The 18,521-nt window shown below is 42.2% G+C and overlaps 1 protein-coding gene across 7 annotated transcripts in view; it reads left to right on the top strand.

Moving 5' to 3' along the window:
• Positions 1–576: 576 nt before the first annotated feature.
• LOC148016079 (golgin) overlaps positions 577–18,521 on the top strand; it is a 61,692-nt gene continuing 43,747 nt past the window's right edge. For 3 of the 7 annotated variants that reach the window (XR_015688031.1, XR_015688032.1, XM_087663693.1), the window contains exons 1-5: positions 577–786; positions 863–905; positions 17,655–17,714; positions 17,806–17,874; positions 17,979–18,023. Coding sequence is in view for 4 of the 7 variants with exons in the window: in XM_087663693.1 (XP_087519819.1) it covers positions 701–786; positions 863–905; positions 17,655–17,714; positions 17,806–17,874; positions 17,979–18,023 (303 nt within the window). In the remaining 3 variants the exon portion in view is untranslated. The remainder of the gene's footprint in view (positions 787–862; positions 906–17,654; positions 17,715–17,805; positions 17,875–17,978; positions 18,024–18,521) is intronic. The other 4 variants (XM_087663694.1, XM_087663691.1, XR_015688030.1 and 1 more) reach the window with 3 other exon arrangements.

The raw sequence follows: 18,521 nt of genomic DNA, 5'->3' as shown, positions 1-18,521 counted from the left end.
CAAGATGTTCTTTCCCAAAAAGAAGACTGCACACATCTTTATTCACTACATGGATTATTCCAACATATTAATTAATTTCACTTCCCAATTTTACGATGTAAGTAATTTTCGTGTGTAAAACCAATCTTTATACTAACATGGTGGTAGTGATGGATTTGTTTTTGGATAAGTTCTCTTGCACCCTTACCCGATCTAAAGAAGTAATAGGCTAAGAAGACACAGCAAGGTCTAAAGAAGCAATAGGCTAAGAAGACACAACAAACAACCGATGTTGGCATGTCTGGGTCTACGAGGCTAACACACCCTATTTAGAGATTGTTGCCTTGGTGCAATTGTTTATTTCCTGTAATGTGATAGTGCCAAGACTTCCTGTACGGATGAGACAAATTAAGAGTGAGCAGTCCCTGGGAATCGAACGCAGCCTGAACGTACATGCACTTTGCTTGTGTAAACAAGCTGGCCCTTCAGGTCATTGGCCTTGATGTTATTGTTGGAATGTTTGAAGAAACTCATAGTGGGGGTCCTTGGGAGACTCATGGAGCAAAAGTAACTCTAAGGGGGTGCTCATGAAAAACATAAGGGGGGGGGGAAGCTTTTGTAATTCATTTCACGTTAAACCTCGTGGATAGATCAGCTCATGCAACAATAAACATGCAGAGTGAAAGGGAGAGATCAATCGTTGCAAGCTAACAGAGAAATCATGAGAGATCCCTGTAACTGTGCAGAGTTACAGGGAAAGATCAATGGCTGCAAGCTAACAGAGACACCATGCGAAATGGCGACACGGTATTACTACTTACGTTAGCTCTTTAGGGGAAGCTTTGCTTGGATTGGAATCCCTAACGCATCCTGGCACACACAGGTCGTACTTGGGAGACTTTCTTTCAGAGCTAGAAGCCGCTTTGGTAAGCATCAGGCACTATTTTCTTCACCTCAATGTATTCACTTCTTGTAAGAGAACAGGAAGAGTCTATTAGAGCTAATCCCCTTGGACAGAATATCCCATGGCAAAGTACCAAATCATCCTTTGCCAAAAGTTCACTTCTTGTAAGAGAACAGAAAGATTCTATTAGAGTTAATCCCCTTGGACAGAATATCCCAAGGCAAAGTACCAAATCATCCTTGTAAGGGACTTCCAAAACAAAAATATTCAACAAAGGTTCTGTGAAAAACCAGTCAGGAGATCTATAATGTCAAACCATGTGTGGCTGACAATGAAAGCAAGTGCTAGAATCCCTGGTCTTCAAAAAAGCATATCTTCTCCTCTTCATAGTCTTGGAACCACCTTTCTTCCTCTCCTATCTCCTGTGGAGAGTATAGATAATCTTTGTTTGCCTACTTATAGTAAGGCCATTGCATTGTGAATGAGAATGTGTTGTTTTTTTTGCAGATCTCAAGGTATTACTTTGAGTTTTCTTAGCATGGATTTTCCATTTGATGTACCTTTTTCATCTGCTTCTTCTTGTTGGCCCCACCATAGTGTTCATCAAGTCTCAACCTCACTTCTCTCTACTTGCACCAGCGGACGTTTTGTTCTCGCCAGTTTCCGTGAGGCTCAGAATCCAACTATTCTTTGTGGAAGGCTAAGGCCTGCTGTCACATTCTTGACATCTATGAGATGTGGACATTCATCTCCCAGCCCATTATCTATACCTGATGACGGTGTTTCAGAGATTCAGGTTGATTTGTGGAATAGGATCCATGCTAGATAGAGTTTTGACATTCTGTTGCCTTAATTCCATTGATAATGTGTTGATTCATGTGGAGGGTCTTCCTATTGTACCACAACTATGAGTAAACTCAAGAATCTCTAGAAGGTTTTGCACTTTCTCTCATAAGTTCACTTTGGAGATGTAGCTTTGCCAGATGTTAACATTTGAGTCTCTTACAATCAGCGAGCATATCAACAAGATGGAGCAAATTTGGTTTTAGTTGGCTTCCTTTGGGTGAGTGGTGGATTCTAGGGATTTGGCAGTCACATTGCTTAATCATTTTCCCTTCCCCCAATGGACATGTTTTATACCAATTTGCTTACCTCACTAGTACATGAGACTTTGACATGGGAAGAGTAATGAGTTGGTTCCATTAGTGATTGAGTAGGAGGCTCAGCATTCAGAGACCTCTAGTGGATTAGGTGTGACTCATTGCAGGTTCCATTTGGGAGGGACACAGAAAGGGAAGGGTCAAAAGAAAAGGAGGAAAAGAAAAAGAAAGAGAAGAAAGGATTTTCCAAGAATTGCCCTCATTGCAGAAAGGGTATCCATATGGAGGATTGGTGTTGGTAGAAGCATCCCTGCCTACATTCTTCTAAGGACACCAAGTCACTTGATATGTTTGCAAAGGACTCTACCATTGTAGCACTAGCTATAGAGTCTATGGTTGTTACTCTTGTGATTTAGAGGGGGAGATGGCTTTTGCATCATTTGAGTTGAAGCCATGGTTGGTAAATAGTGGAGCAACTAGTCACACAACCCCTCACAGAGAGTGGTTTTAGGATGTTTGGGACAGATGGGAATCGCTTACCATCAATGACAAGTCTACAATGCTAGTCTATGGTGTGGGCATCAATATTTCTATTATTAGACCGAGAGGGTTATGTGTCTGTTTTTGGGGATTTTTGTTAGTAGGATTGTCGGCCCATGTGTAAGTTTGTTCATGCATGATGGGTTGGACATATTTGTAGTCAATTTAGGCATTTTTATTGTGATCATTTCATATGGTTTTTGGTATTTTATGCCAATTGGCCGACTAGCTACTGCTTATGGCCCACTTGGGTCTGTATTGGGCTCCTCCTCCTCCTCAGTCACATAGTCATCATCATTCTTCAAGTGGTCTTCTTGTTGGAGAGAGGAGTCGGTGTCAGTGTCCATGTAGCTAGTGACTCACTATTGTACGCGACTGTCTTGTGTTTAGAATATGGATTTCATTTCCCAGGCACATCACTAAGTTCTTTTTCTTTGTAGTGTTCTTTTGTTTTCTCTCTCTTCTCTGTCTTGTGCTCAACAGTTTATTTCAACACTTGTATATGCTTCCATTTTTACACTGCTTCTGACATGGTATCAAATTGTAGGATCTAGGCTCCTATTGCATGCTTCTTTGCTAATTACATGTCCCTTCTTCTCCTTCTTGATCAGGTGACAGTTTATGGCTGTAACTCGACCTGTTTGTTGCCAGTTATACTTGTGTTTTCTATATTTAATACAGTGACAATATCCGTACACCCCTCCTGGATTTGCGCTTTTAGGTTGCACTGCTATTTTCTCCACTTAGCAGTTCTTGTACTGCTGACAATTGTTGCTTTTTGCTTAGACTCTGCATTTTCAGGATCTTATCTTGGTTTTGTGCAAAGCGATATCCTTTGATTAATTTCTTGTGATCAGCTTGTGAATACTGTGTGTGAACTCTATTTTTGTGCAGTTTGTGCTATTTGGTTGGTTGTCTTCTCTCTCTATCTTCTTTCTATCTTCTCTTCTTATTCTCTCTAGATGGCTCCTCTGTGTACTTTTACAGATGATAAGTTACATGAACCTGACTATCTTACATGGAGTGCTATGATGAAAGCTTGGTTTGTGCTGAAGTGGATTCGGTCTGTTGTTTGTGGAGCTATTCCTCGGCCTCAACGTCCTTCTTCTCTTTGTGAAGATTTTGACGAGGACAACCATGAGGAAGCTGTGCTTACATGGGATTCGGATGATGCACGCGCGTATTCTGCACTGCTTCAATGTATTTCTAAAGAAGTTCTACTAGTGGTTACCTCATGCAAGACATCTCCCGAAGTGTGGTCAAAGCTTCAGATGTTGTACAAGGCACCTTCCACCATGCATGCAGTGTCCCTTTATTGCTAGCTTCAACAAATGAAGTTTGGCCCAAAGGATACCATCCAGTCTTTTTTGCTTTGTGTTATATAGGTACAGGACCAGCTTTGACATATGCAAATTGCCCTTCCAAAGGCACATCTCATGGGAACAATGCTCTACAAGCTTCCCTTGGAGTTTAATGGAGTGGCAAATGCTTTGCGGGTGCATACATCATTTACACGTGTGAGCTTTACACATGTATCCTCGATGTTGCTTGAGCATGAGGCTGTGAGAGTGCGCAGTGGAAGATGGAACATGAACACATAGACAAAGGAACAGAGAGATTGCAAGAAAAGAAGAAAGAAATTTACATTGAACAAGGAAAGAATGCTGAATAGAGGAGGACTGATAAGTCCTTGCACATAGCCCACAACATCAGTGAGGGCACCGGATCAAGTTGATGATGATGGTAGGACTGAAGACAGAGGAATATGATGGAGCGGAGTGTGCACCTACCAAGGAATAAGGAAGATAAATGAATGATCTACCAATTGAGTGGGGAAGACTATAAATAGCTAAATATCCCCAAATCTGACCGACTTGAAATGTGGGGCTAAATTATGGCCGACGAGCATTTATGCTACTAAAAATGTAAGAAATGCTTAGTAAAATCCTAGAAATAGTGGACAATATCCGGCAGATAAGGCAAATCGCTATTTGTAGAAACTGCCCAAGAAATGCACACAAAATCCGCACTAGAGGAGAAAATGCATTGAAGGGCAATAAATTGAGTGCTCTAGAACGAGCTACCTTCTCTGTTAAAACAAGTGACAGATAGGTCAAAACTTCTAAAGTCCTCATCTGTACCTTCCAAGTAACGGAAAACACGCTTGATAGCTTGCCAATCTGACATGCGTGGCTAATGCATATATCTGCTCAGGGTTGAACCTGCAAATTGTATGTTTGGCCTTGTGTTGCATAAGTAAATAAGATATCCGATTGTTGGAGCATATGTATGGATATCAAACAAGTCATTGTCATCATGCAATGATAGTTTTAGTCCAAGTTTCATTGGTGTACAAACTAGCTTGCAATCTTGTAAGCCAAACCTCTCAAGAAGTTTACCAATGTATCTAGACTATGACAATCCAATGCCTCTATTATCATGAATGAACTGAATGCCCAAGTAATAGTGCAAAGGCCCCAAATCTGACATCTCAAAAGTTTGCTGCAAATTTTATTTGAATGCTGAAATTTGATCAGCATGTGTCCATGTAAGCAAAAATCATCAATATATAGACATATGATCAACAAGGATCCCCCCTTTTTACATACGTAAAGGGTAGACTCTGATGAGCTATTTATGAACCCTTGGCCGAGTAAAAAAGCATCAATCTTTGCATATTAAGCTGCAAGAGCTTGCTTCAAACCATATAAAGCCTTTTTCAGCTTGCGCACCAAGTGTTCGGATCCTACAACTGCAAAACCAATGGGCTGCTATACATACACTTCTTCTTGAAGTTCCCCATGTAAAAATGCAGTCTTTATATCAAATTGATGCGCAGTCCATCCATAATGGGCAGTCGTAGACCTAATGGTAGTCATGCAAGATGTAGGAGCAAATGTCTCCTCATAGTCAATGCCTTTCTTTTGTGTGTAGCCCTTGGCCACAAGCTTGGCCTTATATTTGTCAGAGTATCCATCTGCATTCCTTTTTAGCCTATAGACCCCTTTGTACCATTGGCTTTCTTCCCAATAGGCAAGGATACTAAATCCCATGTTTGATTCTTTATGATGGAATCAAACTCAGCTTGCATTGTTGCTATCCAATGCACACTATGTTGTGCATCCTCTAAACATTCAAGCTCCTCATCATTAAATGTATTTGCTACCATAACAAACTCCATGGTATGTGTGCCATCATGCATACGAGCTTGCCTTCTAGTATGACCAGCAATAGGAGCATCCAAATGACTATCTTTAATTGTTTGCAAATACCATCTAGGCATTTGCCTAGCCTCTTGACTGTGTACAAGCTCTTGTTGAATTTTAAATTCAGCACCTTGCTGAATATTCAGATAAGCTATGGGCTGATTTTCTGCATTACCCAATGGAGCAGTTGGCTGAACATTAAGCTCACTTGCTGAAGCTCCAACTGTATCACTGAAAGAAATGGGCAGTAGCCCTTCAAATATATCATTGGCAGCCTGATATGTCTCAAAACTAGCAAGGGATAATTCTGATTTTTCATCGAAAACCACATCCCTGCTGACAAATACCTTCTTAGAGACAGGATCATATAATTTATATCCTTTGCTCTCACTGCTATACCCGACAAAAATGCATTTAAGAGCCTTGTTATTGAACTTCTTCGTGGGTACCTTGGGAATGTGCATATGCAAGATACCCAAAAGTACGGAAATGTCCAATAGAAGGTTTCCGGCTGTTCCAAGCCTCAAAAGGCGTTACATTATTTAATCCCTTGGTGGGATACTTGTTCAAAACATGGCAAGCACACATAACTGCTTCCATCCAAAAACTGTGGAGCAAGCTCTTTGCTTTCAGCATACATCTGGCCATCTCCATGAGTGACCGATTTTTCCTTTTTGCAAACCCATTTTGCTGTGGAGTATAAGCAGTAGTATACTGATGAACAATGTCTTTCCACTTTAAAAATGAATTCAGCATATAAGACATGTATTTCCTCCCTCAGTCCGAACAAACGGAGAGTCTTTACCTTGCAGCCAGATTGATTTTCAGCAAGTGCTATAAAAGCCAAAAGTGCATCATACACTTTTGACTTTTTCACCAAAGAGTAGACTCATAAAAAACAAGTAAAGTCATCAATGAAAGCGACGAAATAGTAATAGCCACCCAATGACTTTGTTTGCATAGGGCCACACACATGTGAGTGCACAATTTGTAATTTGGCAGTTGCTCTAAAAGCAACATCACGGAGAGACGAAAAACAATGCATTTTCCCCAAAATACATCCCTTGCATATGTGCTCAGGAGGTCTTTCCAAGAGAGGTAAACCATCAAGCATTTGTGTATGCTGCATAAGCATCAAGCTACCATAGTTTACATGTCCCATGCGAGCATGCCATAACTCCGCCTGTGACATAGCAGGAGTGAGAGTGGATGCTAGATAGACCAAATGATCAACTGAAAAAGCATCCAACTCATATAACCCATGACATAGAGTGCCAGTCTACCAAAGTCATGTGTTCCTTATCTCTGACCATATATTTGTCATCATCAAAGGTGACCTGCAAACCACACCTTGCCAAAGAAGAAATAGATAACAAATTCTTCTTTATGCTTGGTATAAACAAGGCATCCTGCAAGTGGAGAATAGAGCCATCAATGGCTATCCACACAATCTCCCCAATGCCTCTAACAAGGTATGATGCATTGTTGGCACACTATATAGACTTGCCAACCGAGGTTGCAATAACAGAAGCAAACAAATCTTTGCGAGATGTGATGTGCCTCGAAGCACCATTGTCAAAAAATCATGTGCTCGCATCTTTAGTAGAGCTAAATGCTCTATCAGCCCAAGAAGAGTCATAACTGCATGTATAAAAACAATAGTCCTTGTTTGCGACAAAGGACGTGGACTCAGTAGCAGTAGAAGGTGCATCAGAAACAGATATCCCTAACTCCTTCTTGGCTATGCGCTTTCTACATTCAGTGTAGTGTCCTGGCTTCTTGCAATAGTGGCACTTGCCTGTCTTGGCTTGCGTGCCCTCCATTGGAGAGAGGCATTTTTAGTGGATTTAGCCGGCAAGAGAGAGTCTAATTTGCAGCCATTGGAGGATCTTCTGAGACAGCCAAGGGTAGGAGAAGACCAATCAACAACAGGTGACAGCATCTACATGCTGTTGAGACAGGGCAGCAGCAGTAAATGACTAATTTTCTTTAGTTCTTTACATCTACATGCTGTTGTGGCAGGGCAACAGCTGCATTTGATTGATTTTCAGTCATTCTTCACGAGAAAACTCTGATTTTTTCTCTCTACAGCTTTCTTTCCCATCTCCCAGCCATTTCATAGCCTTGCTTCGAAGATCTCAGTATTTGAACCCTTGGAGGTTGAGAAATTTCAGATTTCTTTACTGTAAATCCTAATCTGTAGCATAAATTAGGGTTTAGTAGCAGCCTCGGGAAGCGTGCCAAAAATTGGAAGCTCCAAGACTTGGATTCAACATGATTGAAGCTGTTTTTAGCCTATTCAAGTGGAAGGACCAGCAAATAATTGAATTTGGGGCATTTTCCATCTCCATCAAAGCGGGTGAAGGCCAATTGATTGCCCGAATTAAGGGGCAAATCAAATTAAAGACTTGTTGGTGATTTTGTACAGCAAGGGGAGTTGGAATACCGAAAGGGATTGGGAGAATCCCATTGTAAATCAACTTCTTATTCAATAAAGCTAAAGAAATACCGAAAGGGTGCCAATTTTGGGGCCAATCGGGTGTGTATTGTCCAAGATCAATAGGTACATTTGTATTTTCAGATTTGCATTAATTGTTTGCTGCTGTAATTAAGTTGTAATCAAGGATTTATCACCCATCCATGGAAGGAAGATTGGTTTCAATACACTCCACCTTACATGACCAAAGTGAGTAGTTGGAAGCCGATCTTCTTTGGGCAAAGAAGGGAGTACTAGCAATTGCATAGAGGGTGTTATGAAAGGCATATGATGGGCAAGTTTTGCCAAGTGGCAGCCTTCTAATTTCATTTTTTCACATTATTTAACTTATTAAATTATTTTTTAAAATATTACTTTTGGAAGTTAATTTAATAATTATTTTTAATGCTAAAAAAATTGATTTCACCTGTCAATAATTAAATTGGCTAGGCCAATTTGTCTTTCAAGTATCCCTAAGCAATTGGCATTAATTAAATAATTAATGCCTAGTCTCTAATGTCACATCGACATTAGCAGCCAATAAATTGGTCTTGGCCTAAATCTAACACTAGGTATCACCCAGTATCTATTAAGCATAACTTATTATAAATTTTTCTTGTGGCACCAAGTGATATTTCGAGATCCCTGGGTCCCATACAGTGAAATAATTAACTTGCACCTCACATATGCAAGCCAGATTAGCACATTTGATTAACTTTTAATCAAATATTAAGCAAATCAATAAAATTTCACGTTCTCGTGATAGCCGATCCCAAAGTGTTACATCATTGGACATTCGAATGGGCGGTAGTAGCATTGGTTATAGTGGTTATGAGGTGACTTAGTGTGAATACACTAAGGATACTTCGAGGTTAGGATAGCTAAGTCCTATTTATAGGACTCATGGCCCTATTGTGCACATCATTGTGTGATCACCACTCTTGGACTCTTGTTCCATTGTGGTTGATGCATCCGTACATCGGGATGGCGTGGGGCAGGTGGTATGGGATGCCAACTGTTGGGGTGTGGTCGTGACTCGGAGTGCTGCTAGCTTCGGAGCTTGGGGGTGACCTTGTTTGGTTCTATGGCTGGGAGGCGAGTTTGATGTCGAGTTCCTTTCATGGTGAGTTTGGTTTGCCTTGTGTCTCGTGTGCCAATTGCATCCTAGGGGGACGTGTCACAGATGATTGCACGATCCATAGTTGAACCAACTGTGGGATCCTCCACAAGATAAGGAATGGTCTAGTAACAAAAGTTCTAAAAGTATCAAGGATACACTTTAGTTTGCAAGAGCAAAGGGAGTAGTTGGATCCATTCAATTAATCTTCTTTTGGTAGGGAAGAGAGAACGGCACCCACCTAAACAAAAGGTGCCAGTATAGGCATCCTAGGGCCAAAAGGATGGGTCCTATGGGGGACATGGTGTTGGGAATAAAGGCTTACTATGCCTTCTAAAGTGTTCGGGTGTGAATGCACCCTTACACTCTTGTACTTTATATATATCATCAAAACCTAAAAAGTGGTACACTCATCTTTGTACCGAACATCAAGTGTGTCATGCTCACTCTCCTCTCTACTGCTCTCTACTCTCTGTGTGTGTTATCCGACGTGTTCACTCTCAGCTTACTTAGTCCAGCTCCGTCAGGTTCTATCAGTGTACTCTCACAGAGGAGTGTTAGTGACCCGCAGTACGACATTGGGGCACTTTTTACTCTCTGTAAGAGGTTTTTTCTCCGAGTCACATTATTCTCTATTTGTGTGTTTATGTTAGATAGTTTGGTCACTTACTGCACTTTACACACTTTCGGGTGAGAACGCACCTTCAGGAAATTACACAACCCTAAGGTCTAAGGGTTGTACTTTATCCTTCACTTACACACTTGGGAAGTGCATTGTGTGTCGAGCTATGTCTTCACTTTCACTCTCACTCTCACTCTCACTCTCACTCTCTCTATTGTCTACTCCGTTCCGAGCTTGGAGCTACCATCCCACTTCTAACAATTGGTATCAGAGCTACAGGCTCGCATGGTCCAACTCAGCCTCTTGGAGCTCTCAGTCGGATCCAGCTTTGTGAGGTTCAGCTCCAAGCCAGCCAGCAGGCCAGTCACCCTGCTAACTAGCAGCTGCTGGGCTGCTCCTAGCAGCAACAGCCCAGCAGCTGCCGCTAGCCGCACCGCCACCTTGTCCAGCAATGGTTGGATTGTGCACTAGCTTGATATTAAAACTGCATTTTTATATGGGAAACTTGAGGAAGAAGTGTATGTACAACAACCCATGGGTTTTGCAGTTGAAGGATCCGAACACTTGGTCTGCAAGCTGAAAAAGGCTTTGTATGGTTTGAAGCAAGCTCTACGAGCTTGATATGCAAAAATTGATGCCTTTGTACTCACCCAAGGGTTCATTAATAGCCCATCAGAGTCTACTCTTTACCTATGCAAGGAGGGGGGATTCTTGCTAGTCATTTGTCTTTATGTGGATGATATTCTACTCAGAGGGACACATGTTGATCGGATTTCAGCATTTAAGAAAAATTTGCAGCAAACTTGCGAGATGTCAAATTTGGGGTCCTTGCATTACTATTTGGGCATTCGGTTTATTCATTAGAGGCATTGGATTGTCACAGTCTAGATATATTGGTAAACTCCTTGAGAGATTTGGCTTCTAGGATTGCAAGCCAGTTAGCACACTGATGGAGACTGGACTCAAGCTATCTTTGCATGATGACAATGATTTGTTTGACATTCATACATATGCTTTAGCAGTATGCAACACAAGGCCATATATTCAGTTTGCAGTTTCAGCCCTGAGTAGATATATGCACAGCCCATGCATGTCACATTGGCAAGTTGTGAAGCATGTTTTTCGTTGCTTGCAGGGTACGAGGACTCTTGTATTGCTTTATGCCAAGGCAAGACCATTGTAATTACATGCTTATAGTGATACAAATTGGGCTGGTGATTTTGATTCACATCACTCTACAAGTGGAAACTTTTTTTTTCTTGGCTTAGCAAGAAACAATCCACTGTTGCCACATCATCTTGTGAAGGTGAATACAAGGCAGCTTTCACTACTACAGTTGAATGTGTACGGCTAAGACGTTTGTTGGCTGATCTTGATGTATCTATCACGGAGCCTACTTCTTTGCTTACTAACAGTTAGAGTGCCATTGCAGTGGCACGGAACCCACTAGTTCATGCACGCATGAAACACGTAGAGATACATTATCGCTTTGTCAGAGAGAGGCTACATGTAGGGGATACTGACCTTGTCTATTGTACTACCAACAACAATGTGGTAGACATCTTCACGAAATCTCTTCATTGTGACAAAGTTGAAGCATTTTGCAATGCTTTAAATTCGATCTCCTTTGGTGGGACGATCCTTGTATGTTGATCACTTTTCACTCTAGGGGTTTTGTTGGGTTTGACTTACGTCTATATTCACAAAGGAGTGTCGGTGATCAGCAGTAGGACATTGGGGTACTTTTTACTCTCTGTAAGAGAGGTTTTTTTTCTCCTAGTCACATTATTCTCTATTTGTGTTTTTATGTTACATAGTTCGGTCACTTATTGTACTTTACACACTTTCGGATGTAAATGCACCTTAAGATACTTACGCAACGCTAAGGTCAAGGGTTGTACTTTGTACTTTCACTTATACACTTGGGTATTGCATAGCGTGTCGAATTGTCTTCACTCTCACTCTCACTATCATTCTCTCTACTGCCTACTTTGTTTCGAGCTTGGAGTTGCCATCCCACTTCTAATAGGTCAAGGCTGCTCCAATCTTTGAGACCTATCAGGTGACGGTCCTTGTTCAGAATTGGACTCTAATCTCCAATCTTTGTGATGATCACGATGTCTATTAGAGGGCGTATGAATAAACTCCTCATTTGAGTCATTGGACATATAAATTCCAAATACAAAGTAGCCCTATTAGGGACTTCCATATCAAAAAAATAGATAACAAGGAGAGGTCTATTACAAGGCTTGAACGAATAACTAGTTGGGGGGCGTATAATGCCAAACCATGTGGGTCTAGAATAGGAAGTGCCAGAATCCTTCGCCTGAGAAAAGCCACTTCCTCCTCCTTACAGTCTTGAAACTGCCTTGTATTCTCTCCCATCCCCCATGAAGAGTATGCACAATCTTTGTCTAAATCTTGGACAGAGTCTCTGTAGTAGATATACCCAAAAATCAATAGCATTGCCATATCTAGCTATCAATATGTACCAAGCAATGATGCTAACTATGAGCTTCCATTTGTGACAATGCCCCTAGGTTCACACTGCCTGTGAGAAATCTAGCTATGAGCTCCCATTTGTGACAATGCCCCTAGGTCCACATTGTCTATGAGAAATCTGGCATGACAATCTTGCTCACAAGCTACCTCAAGACAAGATAGGCATGAGATCCCTACACATTCTCATATCCACAAACTAGACCTCTGTTTGTTACCCAAGCCACTATCCCTCGCGTGACAAGCATAGAGGCTACAGTGCTATGAAATACCATCCTAAGGGCTCTCCTCCAAACCTATTGAGCCCTTGGGCAATCCCATATGCAGTGTCTCTATGTCCTCTAATGCTCCCCACATCTAGTGCAAGAAACAAGGTCTCTACCATAGCTAGCAAGCCACGGTCCACAACTACTAAACTCGCTTGTGCTAGTAACCAAAGAAAGAGTAAAATCTTGTTTGGTCTAAAACTGTCCTCCAATCTCCTCCAAAAGTTTGCAAGGAAAGGCTGTGACATACCCTAGGCAGCCCAATGCTGAGCTGTAGCTGGCCACTTTGATCCTGCTCATGTGTATCCTCCTCCCTAGGCTAGTGGTATATCCAAAGAAGGGCACATCCCAAGGTGTCTTTGCAAATGGATTTGTCCATACTCATCCCCCCTTGTGAGAGTGGGCAACGGAAAAAGGAATTTGAACACAAAAGAAGAGAGCGACAATCTGCAAGAGAAGAAGAAAAGAAACCTGCATTGAACAAGGAACAAATGCTGAATACATGAGGACTGATCAGTCCCTGCACGTAACCCATAGCGTCAGTGAGGGCACCCGATTAGGCTGATGATGACGGCAGCACCGAAGACGGAGGAAGATGAGGGAGTCGGAGTGTGCACCTGCCAAGAAAGGAGGGAAGATGATAATCTAATTGACTGCCAAGTGGGAAATGGCTATAAATAGGCAAAAAACCCAAAAATTGGCCAACATGAAATTTGAGGTAAAAAATATGTCTAACTAGTATTTAATGCTGGTAAAAATGCCAGAAATGCTCAGAAAAATCCCAGAAAGGGTGGACAATGTCCGGTAGCAGGTTAGGTAGGCTGAAGAATGCAGAAACTGCCTTGGGAAATGCACATAAAATCCCAACTGGAGGAGAAAATACTTTGAAATGCAATAAACTGAGTGCTCTAGAATGAGCTACCTCCTTCGAAAAAAAAATTAATAGACAAGTCAGAGCTCCTAAATTCCTCGTCTGACTCAGACTGAGGCTCACGAGTAGGAGATGACAAGGCATGACAAACATGTCTGCTAACACCCCCTCTTAGATCTTGGATGTGGCGGAAGGCCAAGGGAGAAACGAATCCTGGGGTGGCAAGGGGAATGTCAATGTCGATGAAGTTCATCGATGAAGATTGTCAATGAAGAAACTCCTCATGATCTTGGGAAGCCCCCTCTAAAATAGCAAGGGCTAGGAAATCCATTGCCGCATCACCGAGATTGTCCCCCTTTGAAAGGGATGGGAGGTATGAGGGAACCACTGGAGGAGGGTGGGGGATGGGAAGGAACCTATGGAAAAGAGGGTGCACAAGCAGGAACGCGTGTAGCACTGCCTCAGAGGACCTTGCATAAGAGAAGGGGAATGGAGCCAATAAAGTCCGCTCTCCTCCCAACCTGTCACAATAACAGCCCCTGTAGAAGAATCCTCAATACAAACGGCCTGCTTGGTGAAGACAACCCGGGTACCAAGCCATGTGAGGCCATAAACTGAGAGAAGTGGAAAGTCTAAGTCCGGAACATAAAGAGCTTGTGAAAGGGAGCTCGATGCACGGTCGAGAAATAAAGGCAAAATGCCAATACCACAAATAGGCACCAAAATAATGTCACCAATAGTAACTAAACCCTCAAGAAAGAAATAGATCCTGCAACAAATCACCTTGTGGAGTCATATGACTAGAAGCTCCACTATCAACCAGCCAAGGCCTCTCAAAAGATGAGGCAACCACTGAAGAAGGCTCCTCCAAGTCAACAATATGAAGGGACACTGACTCTGTTAGCAGATTAGTCAGCTCATAGTTGAGTCTGGACTTGTGGTTCAATAGGCTGGCATCAGAGATCATTTAGGCATTTTATTTGCCATTGTTTATTGTGGATTGGTATTATTTGCAGCCAGTCGGCCAACATTTAATGCTGGCCGACCTGTCATATTTTAGGCATTTATTTTGGCCTATTTATTGTCAGCCTCTCTCTTCCACATTCATTCATCACTTGATAGTTTCTAGGGAGAGGAAGCAGGTGCCAGTGCCTCCATAGCCGGTGACTCACATTGTATTTGTACTGTCTCATGTCTTGGTATATGGATTCCATTTCCTGAGCATACATCAGAGTTCTCATCTGTATTGTGTTATCTCTTTCTTTTCTTTTGTCTTGTGTTTAGTAGTTTGTTTCAGCACATGTTTATGCTTCCATTGTTGCACCGCTTTTGACAGACTCATGGGTGACCGCCGGAGTAGAGGTAGAAGGATCGGATGATTTAGCTCCATCCTTTGCTCCCGGATGAAGGTGAGGGTACTTCTTCCAACATTTCTCCTCTGGATGTGTCCCCTTCCCATAGTATGGGCATTTAGGCTTCTCCGAGTTAGAGTTAGAACCTGAAGAACTCTCGTCTTTTAGCTTGTGACTTCCCTTTCTTCTGTGGCCCCCCCTCCTGAACCTGCAACAAAAGCTTTGGTGGAGGTGGATCCACTGGCTACCTCTTTGGCTAGCGCTCATCATGCTCCAAAACAAGCGGGGCAAGCTTCTCCCAAAGAAGCTTCTCACGGGTCCTTGATGTAAGAAGGCTGGTGTAGAAGAAATCAAACCAGGGAGACACCAGTTGAGTCAAAAGAATCATAGCCATATCCTCGAAAGAGATCATCCTGCCAAGGGATGCAAGCTCATCCCTCATGTCCTTCAACCTGTTGATATGATCCTTTATGGAAGAAGAATCATCAACAACGAGCATCTGTAATTTCTTCTCAAGAGTAATCCGATGGGCAAGTGTCTTATCATCCTGCCAAGGGATGCAAGCTCATCCCTCATGTCCTTCAACCTGTTGATATGATCCTTCATGGAAGAAGAATCATCAACAGCGAGCATCTGTAATTTCTTCTCAAGAGTAATCCGATGGGCAAGTGTCTTTTGATGGTACAAAGAAGCAAGCTTTGTCCACACTTCTGCTGCTTTCGGCAACCTACGCACATGCACTAGGATAGAATCCTATAAGCTCATAAAGAGGAAAGATCGAGCTCTCGAGTTGAGCCAATCCCATAAGGCCGCATGATCCATTGATGATCGAATGGTGGGATTCTCCACTGGATGGGAAATAGGGTGGGTAACAAACTCCCAAAGATCAAAGGTATCAAGGATACACTCCACCTTACACAATCGAAGTGAGTAGTTGGAACCATCAAGCCGGTCTTCCTTGGGCAAAGAAGGGAGTATGGGCACATGTATAGAGGGTGCCATGGAAGGTATATGAAGGCCAGTAGAACAAGCCTTCCATGAAACATGGAGAGAACGGGGAATAGAGGGATCTCGTACAAATGGGCTAGGTGACCTCCGGTCGTTGCGTGAACTAGCACGAAAGTCTCTCCGTCTCTCAGAGGAAGAAATAGAGACCTCATCCTTTGAGTTAGCAAAGAACTGGTGATAAGACATCTTCGTATATATTTGCAAAACACCCACAAAAATCTGCGGTTGATGTGACAACAGTGATGGAATAGGAGGACATTAGCTACAATTGGTGTAGATGTTCCGTCGGATATTGTCGCCTGATGTAGGAACCTTGCGTTTGTAGAGGGAAATGACTGTGATGTTGTCGACTGGTCCGCAAAAGATGACTACTTGAGCTGAGGAGCAAACGCAAGGAAACGGGACAATCGCCTTGATGTAGATGCCAATAGAGCCCTAGATGGTGACAACTGCCACCTTGATGTTGCCGCCAAGCCTTAGAATGAGGTCACCAAGCTGTGGATAAAGCTGCTTTGTCTCAAAGAGAGTGGCCTTTGCACAGGAAGGGTGTGGATGCAAAAAACACATGTGATTTTGGCTGCATTTTGGGCAGCTTGGGTGGTCTCTGCGAGAAGTCAGCTCTATGTCGCTCTTAGGCAATGATACCACACTCTGATACCATGTGAGAGCGCACAACAGAAGAAGGAACTCGAACATAGAAGTAGAGAGGGACAATCTACAAGAGAAGAAGAAAAGAAACCTGCACTGAACAAGGAACAAATGTTGAATACAGAAGGAGGACTGATCAGTCCTTGCACGCAGCCCACAGCGTCAGTGAGGGCACCAGATCAGGCTGATGATGACGGCAGCACCAAAGATGGAGGAAGATGAGGGAGTTGGAGTGTGCACCTGCCAAGGAAGGAGGGAAGATAATCTGATTGACTACCAAGTGGGAAATGGCTATAAATAGCCAAAAAATCCAAATTTGAGGCAAAAAAAATGTCAGACTAGCATTTAATGCTGGTAAAAATGCTAGAAATGCTCATAAAAATCCCAGAAAGAGTGGACAATGTCCGGCATGTGAGGCAAGGCTGAAGAATGCAGAAACTGCCCTAGGAAACGCACATAAAATCCCGATTGGGGCAAAAAATGCACTGAAATGCAAAAAACTGAGTGCTCTAGAATGAGTTACCTCCTCCGTCAAAACAAGTGATAGACAAGTTAGAGCTCCTAAAGTCCTCGTCTGACGCAGATTGAGGCTCACAGGCAGGAGATGACAAGGCATGACAAACATGACTGCTAACACCCCTAGTCCCACTATAGTTTCTGAAGTGACCTTCTCCTGTATGCCCAATGTCTTCAGCCATCTATCTAGTATCACACAAGTCTGAGGGCCTGGGTCTAAGTCTTGTCAAAGTCAGCCACAACTCTAATCCTCTGTTGAGAGTATCCTGTGAACTCTGATTGATCCAGATCCTCTCGCCTAAGTTTGCTATCCACCTCTACTTAGAAAGTTAAGTGCACACTCTTCGCTGATAGTTGAAGAGGTTTTTTGTTGGAAAGTCAGTAGTGGTTGAAATGTGATGGATAGAGAAATTATTTTTATAGATTAAAGAGATTTTCTGTTTGAAAGTCAATGTCTCACTGTTATCTTGGTTAGAACTTTAAATCTGATTTTGATGCCTTCCTCTCTATGGAAATTGAACTGCATTATGATTGCATTGTGTATATATAGGAATCTGGAGGTTGCTTCCATCCTGGAGAAACGGATATAGTGCTTGTCACATTGTCCAAGGTATGATTTTCTATGAATCACTTTGGTATAATACAATGGATATGTTTCTTTTATTGTGTTCAATTGATCTTATTCAACCATGTGCTCTTAGTTAACAAAAAGAGGCCATTGTATCGATTTACAGATGCAAACGAGCCTTCACTCAAGGAAAATTGACTCTGTAAGTGCTTTTTTATGTGCTTTAATACCTGATTTGTCCAGGCTTTTGGATGCTGTTTAATTTTCCTGATGCAGAATATTGAGCCATTTCATTTGTAAGTGCAGGTGGAAAAAGAGCTTTACCTTTGCAGTTTGGGGTCAGTTAACATTGTGAGTATAGTATTAATGTTTGGTTAAGTATTTAATTGAATAACTAATGGCCTCTATGCTATCAATCTGCTCGTATGTGAGCTTGGGCTTGATGTGTTCTTGAAGAATCAGTTATACCAATGATGTGATAAGTAAAAAGCTAAGCAAGGGTATGAAGAATATTATTCTTGTGAAGTCATCATGGAGCGTGCAATCATATGCTTGTGTGATATCTATTTTTATTTTATGTATGCTTGCTAAATTTACTTTGAGATGTATTTTTGATCACTCAAGTCTTAAAGCTAGTGCGGTACTAGTAGCATTGGTCATAATGGTCAAGAACTGACTTAGTGTGAATGCAATAGGGGCACTTTGGGGTTAGAGTAGTGAAGTCCTATTTCTCAGTATGGTGTCCAAAACTTTGCAGAAATCCACTAAGCAATAGTACATCCTCCTTCTGTGTGTCTTGCCCTCCTTGATGGTGCTTCGAAGGGTAAAGATGTGATGTAGGGTAGAGAA

The sequence above is a fragment of the Lygodium microphyllum genome, chromosome 23 (assembly GCF_053477565.2).
Source record: "Lygodium microphyllum isolate KBCC chromosome 23, Lygodium_microphyllum_v1.1.10, whole genome shotgun sequence".
Classification (NCBI taxonomy): domain Eukaryota; kingdom Viridiplantae; phylum Streptophyta; class Polypodiopsida; order Schizaeales; family Lygodiaceae; genus Lygodium; species Lygodium microphyllum.
Note: the sequence above shows the minus strand (reverse complement) of the source record. Positions and strands in the feature narration are given on the sequence as shown.